This window comes from Camellia sinensis, chromosome 15, assembly GCF_055761805.1.
Source record: "Camellia sinensis isolate YWXY chromosome 15, ASM5576180v1, whole genome shotgun sequence".
NCBI lineage: Eukaryota > Viridiplantae > Streptophyta > Magnoliopsida > Ericales > Theaceae > Camellia > Camellia sinensis.
The window spans coordinates 86,457,957-86,474,884 of NC_138975.1; the positions used below are offsets into that span (position 1 = coordinate 86,457,957).

Sequence of the window (16,928 nt, forward strand, 5' to 3'; positions counted from 1 at the left end):
ATGGGAATAAACTTAGTCATTTGTTCAAAATTAAAGAAAGCAAGAATTGGAAGGGAAAAAATCTAAAATTTTAATTTTCAATAACTGTGGTATGAAATAGCAGCTACTAACATTAGGCCCTCAATTTGTATACCTATTAATGGATATATGGACTGGCCACATTCAAGATGAGGTGCACTGCCACAGTAAATTAAATAAATTACATATAAAAGAAAAAAACAGAATTCACAATAGGGTGGGTCATTGACATGATTTCTAATTTAATGTTTTCATCAGAATTGGACGTAACCTAATACAACACTCCCACTTCACAGGATAGGGACAAAGATGAGGAAAACTCAGCTATCAATACATCCAGTTCAACTCTTAAAACAATATTATATAATTAACTGGAAATATGTAGCCCAATCCAAATGGTTGAGCCCACTACAGTGCTTTTCCTCTTTAATATTTATTTTTTCTTGTGTCCAAACCACCTCAACATAAAGGGAAATGAAGGATTGGTACACTGTACAATGCAGACACAAAACACACCAACCACAGATGCAATAAACAAAGAGACATCAATTTTATCTTTAAGCATTTTCATGAAGTTGTATAATTGTTGAAACTGTAAAATGTAGTAAGCTTTTAGGAAAAGCAAGAATGTTCGCTACCTAAAAAAGGCCAACTTGCTACTGAGTAAACTTGTCCTGTATTTTTCCTGTAAACTTAATGCACTTACTTAGCTATCAGTTAGAAGTGGGCGCGTGTCGGTTGCGGCCACAGAATCTCCAATCCGCCATTCGTCTGTCAGATTGACAGATTGAAGAAAATCAATCCGCATCCGTTCACCAATCCGGCGGATGTGGATTGAGCGGTTTGGCGAATGAATGCGAATCGGTTTGACGGTTTAAAATTTTATAAATTTTCAACATAATTCAACTTGTGCACTTCCTCAAAAAAAAAAAAAAAAAAAGGAAAGTATTACAGTTAATGACTTAAAAAATAATTACAATCACTGCATGCCTTATCTAAAGTAAGAATGTTTGAAATTTTAGAATATCACAATCACTGCATGCCTCATCCACATACTACAATCACAGCATGTCTCATCCACATAAAGTATTACAATCTGTGGTTCTTATAATACAAAAACAATTCAAACCACCAAAACCATGAACATAACAGTAGTAGAAATTGTATATCTCTGTAATATTATATCTATATCTATTTTTGAAAACAAAACCGACCAGTATATATTACATTTTCTATTTATTATTTTTAGAGATAGATTTAAAAACCAAAAGATATAGATAAATAATACGTTTATTTTTTTCAATTCAAAAAAGATATTCAAGTTGAAAACTTTTTTTCAACAGAAGTTAAACTCTTTTTTAATTGAAAACACAAACAGAATATTTAAACAAACTGAAAACACAAAGTCTTATAAACTATTAGGGGTGTTCGTAGTTTGACAGTTCGGTTGCGGCCAAAGGAATTTTAAATCCGTCATCCGTCCGTCAGATTGGAGGATTGGAGAAAATCAATCCGCAACCGTCCGTTTGTCATCACGCATCCATCCAAAAGCGACAGATCGATTCGATTCGATTGATTTTGACGGATCGATATATCCGTTGCTCACCTCTACTATCAACTAATAAGAAAACCAACATTTAATACTCTTTCCAATCACTTAGATTAATGTACAATATTGTTTGCAAAAGCAGACTTGAAGATGTCAATCTATAAAGCATCCTTTGCTAGATGATAATCAGTAAATTGGTTGTAGTTTACTTTCTGAAATAACAGAAATGTTCTTCAACTTATTTATTGCTGATCATTATGACATTAATATGTGACAGTCTAGATGCAGCACAACAATGATGACTGTGAAACCACAAGAACCACGAGCAGGAAACGGAAAAGACAGCAATGTAACTTATATGTTTAGTTTAACCATAAATATTTACTAATAAATAAAATAAAATAAAATAAAATAAAAAGTATCTCACAGCGATGTATTTGACAAGTGGTGTCAGGACTTGTGTCTGAAAAGGAAAATGATTGGTGGCCCTAAAAAATTTGCCCCTAATGCCCCTAATTTCCATTTTTAGAAACTGTTTTCTTTTTTTCTTTCTTTTTTCCTTTTTTTTTTTTTTTTTTTTACCTAAAGTGGAAATTTCGGGGCATTCGAGCCCCGAAATTCGGGCCCTCAAGCAGCGCCGGTCTGAAAAATGAATTTCCAGGAATTTTCAGTCAGTCGGAGATGAAAAAAGCAACACTTCTTATTTCTCTAGGTGAATGTAACAGCGCTTATTATTTCTGACATTAAATAAAAAACATTTTTTAAGACTTCCTACCATATTTCTCTTCCAAGCATGTGTATTAAGTCTCTGTTTGGGAAGTAGGTTGACTTTTTAATTTTTTGGCTTTTTTGACTATATGAGCCTGGGCTCAAAAGCTTAGTTTGGGAAGGACTTTTGGCTTTTTGTCTTTTTTGATTTTTTTTGTGAGAGAAGAGTGTAATACTTATGGGGTTGGATGGGATGTTTTGTCTGTTATGACTTATGAGCCTATTCTGTCTTTTATGGCTCATTGAGCCAAAAAAGCCCAATGAGCCCTTGCCAAACCAACCCTAAATTCATCATCCTTTTCTGTCCTATACTTGCAACATAATGACAAACATTTGATTCTTGTGGGAGGAGGGGGGGGGGGATGATGATGAGAATTAGATAAACCAAAGAGATATATGATATGAATTGAGCATAGAGGTGACCCTTTTCAAAAGCAAGAAAATATTTTTGTTTGGTTGATTAATGCATAAATTGAATGGTTATTTAGATTTGTGAATTGGGCAGTTTGATTGTTGATTTATCATGCACTACAAGAAAAGAGGGCAAAAAAGACGGAATTATTAGCGACGGCGCGATCCCCGTCGCAAAAAATGGTATTTTGCGACGGCAAAACAAACCGTCGCAAAAAAGTAGTTTTAGCGACGGCGTTTAACCGTCGGCAATAAACTGCACGGGCGAGTATGAAAATCAGGAACTATTAGCGACGGCAATGTTGAACCGTCGGGAAAAAAAACTATTTGAGACGGCAAAAAGTTTGCTGTCGCAAATACTCGACCATTTGCGACGGCAAAAATCCGTCGCAAAAAAGTATTATTAAAACGGCGTCGTTTGGTAATCGTTTTGTATAATTTGCGACGGTGTAAACCTTACCGTCGCAAAAAGTAAAAAAACATTTTCCCCCCTCTTCCCTCTCATCTTGCCGCTCGGTTCCATCGCAAAATCCCTAAAATTGATTTGAAGCACAAAATCCCTAAAATCCCTAGCGGTGTCCGATAGAAATCCCTCTCATCTTGCCGCTCAATTTTCCCCCAAAATCCCCAAACCAGCGACCGGCGACGAACGGCGAAGGGCCAGCGGTGGTGCGGCGGTGCTTCGACGACGACAGCAACTCAGGTATGCTCTCTCTCTCTCTCTCTGCATATATATATATATATATGTATGTATGTATCTGCTCCATTATGTTTTCAATAGTATGCTCAGATATGGAATTGTGGAGTGTCAAAGGGTTCTCGTCATGTGAAATAAGTTACTGGAAAAAATCTTAATTTCTCAAATCAAGTGATGCTTTTTCTGTGTTTTAGTAAGTAATTGTGAATTACTTAGAGAAACATTTGAAGATGATTTGTCATTGAAATTCCATTTTGCTATGTTTATTATAAGAACTTGACTGGTGCATTTGATCTCGAATGAAGTGGCAGTACTGGCATTTTTTATTGCTTTTGGTAAAGCTAAAAAATCTTCTATATTGCACACCTCAATCACTAATTTTATAAAATTAGTTTTGGTACCAGTAAAGTATTTTCAGAATGTTAATAAAGGAATTTAACAATATTAGGATTTAGCTTACAAGTATAACTGTGTGTGTGTGTGTGTGTGTGTGTGTGTGCATGGTGAGTGTGCTTAAAATATATCAGCAGAATTTGATCCTTTAGATTTTTTGTCACTGCCGAGAAGCTGCAAAATGTAAATTGGAGATACAACATATTGATCTAATCTTTGAGGTTTTGAAGTTCTAAATTTCTGAATAATCTAAAAACCTTGGTTTAGGCTTTTAGCAGCTAGACATCCACCACTCATCGTGTGTTGCACACACTGTTAGTTTGTGAATAGGTTTCAAATTGGCAATATAGCCTCTCTCTCTCTCTCTCACACACACACACACACACACACACACACGTATTTAAATGTATGTAAGGCTTATTTTCTCCAATAATCTGACTTTCTATGTCTCATCAAAAGGTTTTGAGAATTAATGAATTTGACAGCAGTGGTGGGGCAAGATGACAGATTTTTATTTGGTGGGGATACTGAAATTTTTTTGTGTGAAAGACAACATTTTTAGGAGTTCAAAATCAGTAAAATTTGAGGTGCATCACACAAGTCGTATATGGACTCACTTGAGAGACTTTGCATAGGGGTTTTAAGTAAATTCCCATTTGGACCAATTGTTCATTCCAAGATTCCAAATACAAAATCAGCCACAAGATTTGAAAAAGGTAAAATGTTCCTGCAGATGAGAACTACCCATGATTAGTTAAGACTTGTATACTTGGTAAACCCTAATAAATTATTGATAACACAAAGCCTCAGACAGTTAATACATTTTTTTTTTTTCTATTCAAGACAGTTAATACATTCTGTTGTTCCTTTTGATGACACTATATAATATTCCAAATCCTCCATTGACTCTATGATACACATTTTTGAGAGAATTTTTTTTATTTTGAATATATGGGAGAAAGACGTAATATGGGAAGGGAAACCTTTGTTTACGAGACTGTGATAAGACTTGAGCCTTTGACTTTCTACTATGTATACAAGAGTTCTGGTAAACTGAATTAGCTCTAATTGGTTTCTTGTTAGGCTTTTGTGCGAGTTTGCAAGATAATTTTCAATTAAAAATGGAGTTTTGTTGTTTATGAGTAATCCTCCAAACCCATGATCACATTGATAAGGTTTGCAATTGGATAGAAGGACAATATACTATTGAAACCTTTGTAAAATAAGGGGCAGCTTCCTTCTCTTAAAAAATAAAAAATAAAAATACTCAAGCTCTACCAACTCTCCAAATCATTCAATCATCTTCTAAGAAAGAATCAAATAAGATTAAAAAAATGTAAAGAATAACTGTCCACTATTCATGATTGATTTCAAATTTTTTATTATTCAAAATTTTATATTTTTAGATGGCACATGTAATACATTCGTGTGTAATATTAGGAAATCCGATAAAAAATTCATTTATACATAATATTACTCTTTTTTTAAAAGTAAAATAATAGACTTCGCTTATCTCCTATCTTTATATAGACTCGATTCATTCTAAACTCCTAACTTTATCATAAGTCGTACTTTAATAGAATAATATGTTTATTTTATAAGTTTATCTGTAGGAAGATATATTGATCTGATAATTATAATAAAATAATTTTGTTGTATTTATTTTTTTAATAATGAACAATTTATTTTCAAAATAATATTCTTTTTTAAAACATAAATACGATGAAATTATATTGTTATAATTATCAAATTAATCTAATTTTTATTATAAATGATCTACACACCTATACCTTCAAAAAGATCGAGTCATTAAAACACATTGGGCCATATTAATGTAGAAATCAAAATAAATTCATGAGACCAGATTGGACTGATTCATTCTGTACCATGAACCAGACCCCCAACGAATTTACTCTGGAGATATTAGGCATCAATTATAATGTTATATCATTCTTTTAAATTTTTATATGATTATAATATACACATTCATGTTAAACATGTAATATGACATACATGATATATGTCCATAATTAAGTTTTGAACAAATAGATAAATAAAATAATGCACCATCAGTAAAGTCCCCTTTCCTCGTTATCCTTTTACTCAATTTACTTTTCTTTTGGAGCTTTGGAATGGATAGCTATATTCATTTCTATGGAATGGAAGTGTACTACTTGTTTTGATAGATGAGGGTGTAATACGTAGGTATTATATTTAGAGTTACTTTGATGAGATATTTTTGTGGATGTCTACAGATGATGGATAAGAGTTGGATTGATTTGCCAAATAGGATGTCGAGCGAATACATTAATGGGATTGATGAATTCCTTGTGTTTGCCTACACCAATAGGGTTGAAGGTTCGATGATCAGTTGTCCGTGTAGGAAGTGTGAGAATCGATACTATTTTGTACGAGAGGGTGTACGGGAGCATTTGATTTTGAATGGTTTTTATAAAAAATACAAACATTGGATTAATCATGGGGAATCTTACGTATCTGTACATGGAAATCGAGAGAATGAAACATTAGCTAATTTAGACATTGGGGATGATATGATTGGAATGATACAAGGGGCTATGGGAAATCCACATGCCGGTACAAGTGTTGAGGGTGATGACCCACAGGGGCCTGATCCCCATGCATCTGAATCCCAGCTCGGTCCAAATGCAGAGACTGCAAAGTATTTCAAACTTCTTCAAGATGCACAAAGTGAATTGTATCCGGGTTGTCAGAAGTTCACATCTTTGTCATTCATTGTTCGACTTCTACATTTGAAGGTGCTTAATCAATGGACAGACAAGTCTGTTGACATGTTGCTTGAGTTATTGAATGAGGCGTTCCCGTTGGGTGTAAAACTACCGGGCTCATATTATAAAGCTCAAAAGGTCACAACAGATTTGGGCTTTACGTATGAGACGTGGGATGCATGTCCCAACAGTTGCATGTTGTTTCGAAACGAGGACGCCAATCTTGATAAATGTGTCATATGCAACAGTTCTAGATGGAAATCAAATGGTGATGGTGGTTCAAATGGTCCTAACAAAGGTGGCAAACAAATAGCTGCAAAACAGATGAGGTATTTTCCTTTAAAGCCAAGGTTGCAGAGGTTGTTTATGTCATCCAAGACGGCCAAGTTCATGAGATGGCATGCAGAGGAACGAACTGATGATGGCGTCTTCAGGCATCCTGCTGACTCCCTTGCATGGAAAGATTTTGACCGTCGGAATATTGACTTTAGTAATGATTGCCGAAGTGTAAGGCTTGGCTTAGCATCTGATGGTTTTAACCCATTCAGGACGATGAATATAGTTCATAGCACTTGGCCTGTTGTGCTCATTCCATACAACTTGCCGCCATGGATGTGCATGAAGCAACCATTTCTAATTTTGTCCGTGCTTATTGACGGCCCGAAAGGACCTGGTGACAAGATTGATGTGTATATGCAACCGTTAATTGAGGAGTTGAACGAACTATGGAATGAGGGTGTGTCAACATTTGATGCATCAACAAATCAAATGTTTCAAATGCATGCAGCTTTACTGTGGACAATTAGTGATTTTCCTGCATACGCAAACTTGTCAGGATGGAGCACTAAAGGCGAATATGCATGTCCTTGTTGTAATACGAAAACTACATCGTGTTGGTTGAAGCATAGTAGGAAACAATCATACTTGGGTCATCGCAGATTTTTACCTACTGGCCATAAATTCCGGAAGGATAAAGTATCATTTGATGGTAGTCGGGAAGTCAGACTCAAACCAAAATTGTTGTCTGGAACTGAGATGTTGCTACAATTAGAATCTGAGGGTATTTTAACCCAATACAAGAGGGATGACCTTAAGGAGAGGCATAAGAGACAGGTAGAGAAGGAGAAAGTTGGACATCGCACCCATAGTTGGAAGAAAAAGAGTATCTTTTATGAATTGCCATATTGGGAGCACAATCTAATAAGACACAACCTCGATGTGATGCATATAGAGAAGAATGTTTGTGATAATGTGTTGTGGACAATATTAGGGGTTGCAGGAAAATCGAAGGATGGTGTTAATGCTCGGCGTGATTTACAAGATATGAATATTAGAAAACCCCTACATTTGCAGTTAAGAGGGTCGAATAAAGCCTATTTACCACCAGCACAATTCACGATGACCAAGGATGAAAAAGATTTGTTCTTGAAAGTGTTGAAGGAAGTAAGAGTTCCCGACGGGTATTCATCCAATATATCACGTCGTGTGCGCTCACATGATAGAAGTATTGGGGGTCTTAAGAGCCACGATAGTCATATTCTGATGCAACAACTTATTCCATTGGCTATTCGAAGATCGTTACCAAAGAATGTAATTGAACCCTTGATTGAATTGAGCAATTTCTTTAGACAATTGTGTTCGAAAGTGAATCGTGCGACGGATTTGCAATATATTCAAGATCGTATCGCTCTAACACTTTGTCATCTAGAGAAAATATTTCCTCCGAGTTTTTTTGATATAATGGAGCACTTGCCTATACATCTAGCTGATGAAGCCTTATTGGGTGGAGCGATTCAGTTTCGATGGATGTATCCAATTGAGAGGTATCTTCTTACTTTGAAGCAATACGTGCGTAATAGAGCTCATCCTGAAGGATCAATTGCTAAAGGATATCTTATGGAAGAATGCATGAATTTTTGTGCACAATATCTTAATGATGTGGAAACCAAATCTAGTCGACCCGTGAGAAACTATAGTGGTGCTGATAATTTGGGTCATGCTATTGGTGAAAACACAAGCTTTTATCTTGATAATACTTCTTGGGTACAAGCTCATCGGTACATCTTATTCAATACAAGCGCGGTTCAACCATTCATAAAGTAGGTTAAGTCACTCACTCAATATGTTATTATGTTTTATTGAATTTTCAACAAAATTTTTTGTATTGCTAAAATCTCAATCTACACAGCAAACACCTTGAAGTACTTCAGCTCAAAATGCCTCGTGTCGACGATCATCAGCTTCGGCGTGAACATTTTGAAACTTTTCACATTTGGTTCAAGGAACATGTATGTATTTAACTCTATAGATTCTAGTTACTTAAGTCGAACTACATTTAAATTTTACATTTTCGTGTTAAATAGGTCCAAACTTTGCGAAGGACTACTGATGTCATATTTTCTGAAGAGATTATTCTATTGGCAAATGGTCCTCATAACCTGGCAAGGAGGTTCAACGGGTATATACTGAATGGGTTTCGGTATCGAGTAAAGGCCATGGATGATCGTCGAGCCACACAAAATTGTGGTGTAGCTTTGAAGGCAGATACCATAAGTTATGCTAGTCGAAAAGACAAGAATCCTCGTGTGGGGTCTGTGTACTATTATGGACAATTGACAGATATTGTTGAGCTTCGATATTCCAATGAGAAGAAACATGTGTTGTTTAAGTGTGATTGGATTGACAATATTCACGGAAAAAAAGAAGATGTCTTCAATTTCACGTTGGTAAACTTCAATCATTTGTTGTACCGAGATGATCGAATTACCAATGAACCTTTCATCTTGGCGTCCCAAGCAGAGCAAGTTTGGTACGTTGCAGACCCGTTACAACCAGACTGGCAAGTCGTGGTGAAGATGTCTCAAAGAGGTTTATTTGATATGAGTTCGACTGATCCACAAATCGAGCCATACATAAGCCAACAATTGGAAGAAAATATAATGCTTCGTGATGAAGAAGTTGGTTGGGTGAGGGAAGCCGCAGAAGGGGAAACAGTTGATGTTCAAATAGGCTGATATTTAATCAACATTAGTAATTCAATTAAGGCAAAGGTTGTAGTTAATCATCAATTTTTTAATTTACTTTGTCTTTGTAATTGTATTAGTTCAATTAATGTCATATTATAGTTGATGACAACCCATTGTCTATGTTTCTAATGTCAATTAATGTTATATTGCTTGCAGATTATTATGGGAAGGAAGAGGAAGCCTGATCATCCTCGGCGCATGATGTCTGATGTGCTACATAACAGGACATCAGTAGCACCACCATCAGAGGACGCATCACATCGGCCACCATCGGAGGGGCCATTAGTGCCACCACCATCTGAGGGGCCATTAGTACCACCGCATCGACCACCATCAGTGGCACCACAGCAGCTACCATGTACTCAGCCCCCACGCCTACCATCGGTGCGTCCACCATCAGTGGCACCACAGCAGCTAGCATCCCGACTAGAGTCATCAGCTTATGAGCTATCCGCAGGTATATAAATTTGCCATTTTTTTTGTATGAAAATTATTTAAACATACATTTATTTATGCTCATTATATATAACTTGTTTATTCTCATTGAATTTTGCAGACCCTTCGTCTTCTTCACAGCCTACATCAGGTATAAGAATTCGATTTGTATTCACATAATTTAAATTTGCATTTGTTTATTACCGTTGCATATTGTTTATTGTTTTTGTATCTCGCAGGTCATGTTAGTTCTTCATCAATCTCGACTAGGCGTGGTAGAGGATGTGCCAAGGGCATTAAAGAGTGGGGTACTGGTAAAAAGCTGGACATACAATTTAATGAAAATTACTGCCCAATAGGGGATAACGTCGCTAAGTTAAATACTCAACTTGGCATCATTGTGCGGAATGGTAACATTGTTCCTCTTACTTTTCTTGACTGGAACAATGTGCCTGATGATATTGTTGATGCTATCTGGAAGGATGTGAAGGTAAAAGTATATTTTTGACCACAAATTCGAATTCCAAAATTGTGTTATTATTATTTACACTTTGAAATTGTGTTTTATAGGACAATTTGAATATATGTCCAGAGGAGTACAAACCAATCTGCATGAAAAACTGCAACAGCATATGGAAGGATCACAAGAACAAGATTAAGGTTAAGTATTTCAAGCCTAGAAGTTCTGATCCTAATCTGAAGGATGATGTTCCTTTGCACATTGTGCCAAGCCAGTGGGAAGAACTTGTGGAGTATTGGCGTACTTCTGATGCTGAGGTATACAAATAAGTTATATTTATGATATGTAAACATACAAATCATATTTACATACTTACATTTGTTGAACCTGTTATAGAAAATTGCAAGTAGGAATGCTAAAAATCGGCGAGCTCACGGCATAGCTCATACCACAGGGCGTACTAGTTTCTCTCAGATACGACATGAGGTTTACATTTTATTGTTTTATTTTTGTATATAAATAAACATTGAATATTTGCAAATTATTTGGATTCTAATTTTTATATTTCTAAAAAAATGTAGATGACCAATAACGGGAAGTCTACTGATAAGATGAATGTTTGGCTTATGACACGTAGAGCAGATGACCCAGAGGTTATCCAGACCTTGGTAGTTTCCAAACACCTTTGATTGTATTTGAAGTTTATTTTATGTGTGTCAACCATCTTAATTTGGCATATACTTGTATGTCTTATTCAATACAGGATGAGTTTAATCGTCAACTCTCTATGCTACCTGAGGATGGTCAGACTTTGGAGGCTAGGAATGCCATTTTCCATGAGTTGATAGGTCATGACGGACATGGATATTTTCGCACATACGGGAGAATTGTGCCTCGGAGAGCGGTGTATAAAGATGGTGCTGGGCCATCACAGTCAACACCCCAACCATCGACTATTGAGCAGATCACGCAGCAGGTTCGTGCAGAGCTAAGGGATGAGTTGAAGGAGGAGCTGCGAGCAGAGTTCTCTACACATTTACAGCAGATGAGAGCTGAGATGATGGCGTTTGTGTCACAGGGGGCGAGTGTGGATCCCAACAGACAGGTTCGATATAAATTAAATTGTTTGATAGTTCAATTTTCACACAAGATTATGTATAAAATTCGAATATGATTAACACATTATGCATTGACTATCATAGGTTCCTGATGCATCGAGTGGCCACCGGGCATTTAGGGAATCTGCAGAAGATGAGAATCCATATACACCACCACCAGAAGATCAGGTATAAAATGTATCTTTGCATTCTTTACGTTGTAAGTTAAGAGACTTGTGGGAAAAGATGAGACCGTTTGGCACGAAACTTGGCACACACGACCGCCTAGGCACGAGAGACTTGTGGGAGAAGACGGGGCTCGAATCGGGTTCCCGGTTTTGGAGTTAGAGCCGGATTTCACTTTAGGCAAACTAGTTTCTTAAGAAACTTGAACTCGAGGTGTTAACGCCCCAAAATCACCAAACGGTGTCGGTTTGGCACGAAACTTGGCACACACGACCGCCTAGGCACGAGAGACTTGTGGGAGAAGACGGGGCTCGAATCGGGTTCCCGGTTTTGGAGTTAGAGCCGGATTTCACTTTAGGCAAACTAGTTTCTTAAGAAACTTGAACTCGAGGTGTTAACGCCCCAAAATCACCAAACGGCGTCGGTTTGGCACGAAACTTGGCACACACGACCGCCTAGGCACGAGAGACTTGTGGGAGAAGACGGGGCTCGAATCGGGTTCCCGGTTTTGGAGTTAGAGCCGGATTTCACTTTAGGCAAACTAGTTTCTTAAGAAACTTGAACTCGAGGTGTTAACGCCCCAAAATCACTAAACGGCATCGGTTTGGCACGAAACTTGGCACACACGACCGCCTAGGCACGAGAGACTTGTGGGAGAAGACGGGGCTCGAATCGGGTTCCCGGTTTGGGAGTTAGAGTCGGATTTCGGTCTAGTCAAACTAGTTTCTTAAGAAACTTGAACTCGAGGTGTTAACGCCCCAAAATCACCAAACGGCGTCGGTTTGGCACGAAACTTGGTACACACGACCGCCTAGGCACGAGAGACTTGTGGGAGAAGACGGGGCTCGAATCGGGTTCCCGGTTTTTGAGTTAGAGCCGGATTTCACTTTAGGCAAACTAGTTTCTTAGGAAACTTGAACTCGAGGTGTTAACGCCCCAAAATCACCAAACGGCGTTGGTTTGGCACGGAACTTGGCACACACGACCGCCTAGGCACGAGAGACTTGTGGAAGAAGACGGGGCTCGAATCGAGTTCCCGGTTTGGGAGTTAGAGTCGGATTTCGGTCTAGTCAAACTAGTTTCTTAAGAAACTTGAACTCGAGGTGTTAACGCCCCAAAATCACCAAACGGCGTCGGTTTGGCACGAAACTTGGCACACACGACCGCCTAGGCACGAGAGACTTGTGGGAGAAGACGGGGCTCGAATCGGGTTCCCGGTTTTGGAGTTAGAGCCGGATTTCACTTTATGCAAACTAGTTTCTTAAGAAACTTGAACTCGAGGTGTTAACGCCCCAAAATCACCAAACGGCGTCGGTTTGGCACGAAACTTGGCACACACGACCGCCTAGGCACGAGAGACTTGTGGGAGAAGACGGGGCTCGAATCGGGTTCCCGGTTTTGGAGTTAGAGCCGGATTTCACTTTAGGCAAACTAGTTTCTTAAGAAACTTGAACTCGAGGTGTTAACGCCCCAAAATCACCAAACGGCGTCGGTTTGGCACGAAACTTGGCACACACGACCGCCTAGGCACGAGAGACTTGTGGGAGAAGACGGGGCTCGAATCGGGTTCCCGGTTTTGGAGTTAGAGCCGGATTTCACTTTAGGCAAACTAGTTTCTTAAGAAACTTGAACTCGAGGTGTTAACGCCCCAAAATCACTAAACGGAGTCGGTTTGGCACGAAACTTGGCACACACGACCGCCTAGGCACGAGAGACTTGTGGGAGAAGACGGCGCTCGAATCGGGTTCCCGGTTTGGGAGTTAGAGTCGGATTTCGGTCTAGTCAAAATTATTTACTAAACTATCTTTGTAATTATATAGTAATTAATTTTTTTATATTTTTCTGTAATTAAAATATTAACACCATTATATTGTTATTAATTACTTTTATTTTGTTTTTTTCAGATATTTCCTTAGTTGCAGTTTGCTTCTTGTGGAATGCGGGCGTATAAAGATTATAACCAGCTTTTATTTTTTGAACCCACGAAGGAAGCAAGACGAAAACTTTTGGTTTTGATTTTGATTTTGATTTATGTTATTTAAATTTGTGAACAATATTATGTATGTATTATGCGACATTATGTAGTGGTATAATTTTTATTTCTGTATTGTTATTAATGGAACAACATTATGAATGTTCATCATGTGCCGCCTTTTGTTTATATATGTATTTATATTATTATGTAATTTTTAGATTTTTTTTAGTTATTTTTCATTTAATACAGGTTTTTTTATATTTTTAATTATTTTTGTACGGGGATTTTTTTTTTTAAATTTTTTTTTTGCGACGGCGGAGCTCCCCCGTCGCAAAAAATGGTATTAATCTTTTTGCGACGGCTCAAATACTGTCGCAAAAGGTAGGTATTAAATTGAGAATAAGACCTTTCGCGACGGCTTACGTTCCCGTCGCCAATGGTCATTAGCGAAGATGCTTTTACCGACGGGATTAGGCAGTCGACAAAACTACTTTAGCGACGGCAAGTCTCTACCGTCGCAAAAAAACATATTTTCGTAGTTTTTTGGCGACAGAATTATGCCGTCGCAAAAAAATGTTTTTTACCGTCGCAAAAACAATTGCGACGGCTCTTGCCGTCGCTAAATCCCTTTTGCAACCCCCTCTCTTGCGACCCCCCACCTGCCGTCGCAAAAAACTGATCCCCGTCGCAAAAAACTATTAGCGACGGCGTTTGGAGTATTTGCGACGGCAAAACGCCATCGCAAAAAACAATTTTTTTTGTAGTGATGCGTAAGTTTTGCAAGAATTAATTTAGCAGGCTGTCTGATGTGACTGCTTGGTTTGACTCAGGGTCGTTTGTTTTCAGAGATACAATGGAGAGGATTGATAGTGAGGAGACTAAGTAAAATTGTGTTTATTTTGATGATAATTGTTAGTGTAACAATTGTTAAATTATTTCTATATAAAATAACAAAACAAAAAAAATATAAAAAATTAAACATTAATATTTAAAAAAAAATTCCCAATATATAAAAAATAAAAAAATAAAAAAATTTCTAATCCCCTCACTATTTTTCTAATACCATCTCCATCTCCACCTCCTCTATCTCAATCCCCCTTCCAACCTCCATCTATATCACCTCCTACATCTTAATACCCTCCCCAACTCTACAAACAAATACAACACTAAATAACCCACCTCCATCCTAATTCCCTTCAATCTATTTAACTCCAAAACAAACGAGGCCTAAGATACTTCATACTTGTAAGTTGTGAGTTCCTTCAACTATGGAGACTACAGTAGGCTGTGTTTGGATTAATAATTTTTGATATTCGAGGTGCTTTGTTTTATGTTACTGTAGATGTTAATTTCCTGGATGTGAAGCTTTCCAATCAGGAGTGAGCCAAACTTTCTTGGGGAGCAATGAAAATCTATTACTAGTGACCGTCTAAAGTCATTCACATCTTTGAAAAGGGGATAGAGCAATCATGTATGCTTGCTTACACAGAATAAATGTGTGCATACTTGTAATGTGAAAACTGATTTACCAAAGAAAATTTTTTCAATGAGAAAATCTACATCTCACTAATACAAACAATCCATCACCAAAATCAAATTGTGAAGATAGTAAAGAACCCTAATTAGCAGATGATTTATAGGCCAAAAAAACATAATTAGAATCCAATGATGAAAGTTATATCATGTGGGTTATGGAGATTAGAGGCGATTGGTTGTTTACCTCTTGAAAGATGGTAGGCACTTCAATGGCCTGAGATCACCAGAGGTAGAAGAGGAGAAGACCAAGGCAGATTTAGAGAGGAAAATGATGGCAGTGAGAGACCTTGAACGCTCAGTGTATATTATGTGATTCTTGTTGCTCTTGTTGTGCTATTGTGGCTGCACTTATGATGCCGTTATATAGACTCTAAGAGTATTGGAGCCCAAGCAACCTCAAGACAGGTGGCGAGTTCTCCTCGACTCGACAGGAGGGTGATATCAGCCCTACTAACTGTGTCGTATGATTCAGGTCCTTGTGAAGGTTACATCATAAGAGTTGCAGCTGTAGGTATGATATCTTGAGAGGCGTATCATATGTGTATTAGATGTAAGTGTAAAGTCAACGTCCCTTTCTCTAAGTCAAGTCAAAGGAGGAGCTGTCACTACAAAGAGACAGTTACTCGACCTTGACGATCCCGAGATCTTAGCCTCCAACCCACAATCCTCCAATGATCCCAAGCGGGAGTGCTTAGGTCCTGCTTCCAACCTAGGCAGCCAAGAGGATGAGTGCATGGGTGAGCCAATGGCTCATCTTGAGCAGCTAAGTAAACATAGGTGAGCTAAGAGTCCGACTATGTTGCTATGGAGTTGGGGTGAGTGGGTAAAGAGTATATTTCTTGAGTTATAAAGGGCCATGGAGGGCTCTAGGTGAGCCAGCTCAGTGTGGCCTTGTTTTCATACTTGGTGTTTTGCATGCCCCTGCTTAGGCTAGGCATGCAACCCCAACTCATTGTGGTGCCTCAGGAGTCTGCCACGTGGATGTGTGATGGTGCTAACATACTCATCGTGGTGCCTTAAGGGTTTGCCATGTGGATGTGTAGTGATGCTGGCGTGACGTCCGTAGGGCTCGCCACGCGCCAAGCATAATATAGATACCCACATATCATACTTGCATGTTGGAGTTCAACGCACATTTTTAGGACGAAATTAATCCATTCAACTCGCACTTCATCAAGTTCGGTGTTTGTGTAAGTCTTTTCCCCATTGAATTACAAGAGAAATTTTAGAAACAATTGAAAAAGATATACTAGTATCATGAATATAATATAGTAATAAAAGTTAGAATTTATCTCAAACTTTGTTTTCTCAGGATGTTTTGATCTCTAATGATGTCTTTCATGTATCTCATTACATAAAATCCACATTCCACATTTGTGAGTTGTTGCGCGGACTACGTGCAAGCATTTTTATTATTATTAGAAACAGCAAGCATTTTCATTATTATTAGAAACTGCATATAAAGTGTTATGATCAAGATGAATTACCATTAGCATAAATATAATCCAAACTAAATATATATAATAATGATATTGATTACCTGAACTACTTTTCAAATTGGATTAGTCCTCCGCCCTTGAAAAGTTTCATAAATTTTCAAAACACTTTAAAAAAGAAATAAATATTTAAA

The 16,928-nt window shown here is 37.7% G+C and overlaps 3 protein-coding genes across 3 annotated transcripts; all 3 read left to right on the forward strand.

The window, feature by feature from the left end:
* The first annotated feature begins 7,482 nt into the window (after positions 1-7,482).
* Positions 7,483-9,627, forward strand: LOC145813543 (uncharacterized). Its single transcript, XM_082909075.1, has 3 exons — positions 7,483-8,682; positions 8,772-8,871; positions 8,947-9,627. The coding sequence occupies exons 1-3, from the start codon at positions 7,619-7,621 to the stop codon at positions 9,595-9,597; spliced, it is 1,815 nt and encodes a 604-aa protein (XP_082765201.1). The 5' UTR covers positions 7,483-7,618; the 3' UTR covers positions 9,598-9,627.
* A 144-nt stretch (positions 9,628-9,771) lies between these two features.
* On the forward strand, positions 9,772-10,410 carry LOC145813101 (uncharacterized). Its single transcript, XM_082908366.1, has 4 exons — positions 9,772-10,066; positions 10,166-10,195; positions 10,284-10,365; positions 10,404-10,410. The coding sequence occupies exons 1-4, from the start codon at positions 9,772-9,774 to the stop codon at positions 10,408-10,410; spliced, it is 414 nt and encodes a 137-aa protein (XP_082764492.1).
* A 213-nt stretch (positions 10,411-10,623) lies between these two features.
* LOC145812740 (uncharacterized) lies at positions 10,624-13,973 on the forward strand. Its single transcript, XM_082907862.1, has 6 exons — positions 10,624-10,821; positions 10,901-10,990; positions 11,086-11,172; positions 11,268-11,609; positions 11,707-11,790; positions 13,692-13,973. Exons 1-6 carry the CDS (start codon positions 10,657-10,659, stop codon positions 13,701-13,703), a joined length of 780 nt encoding a protein of 259 aa, XP_082763988.1. The 5' UTR covers positions 10,624-10,656; the 3' UTR covers positions 13,704-13,973.
* Positions 13,974-16,928: the final 2,955 nt, after the last annotated feature.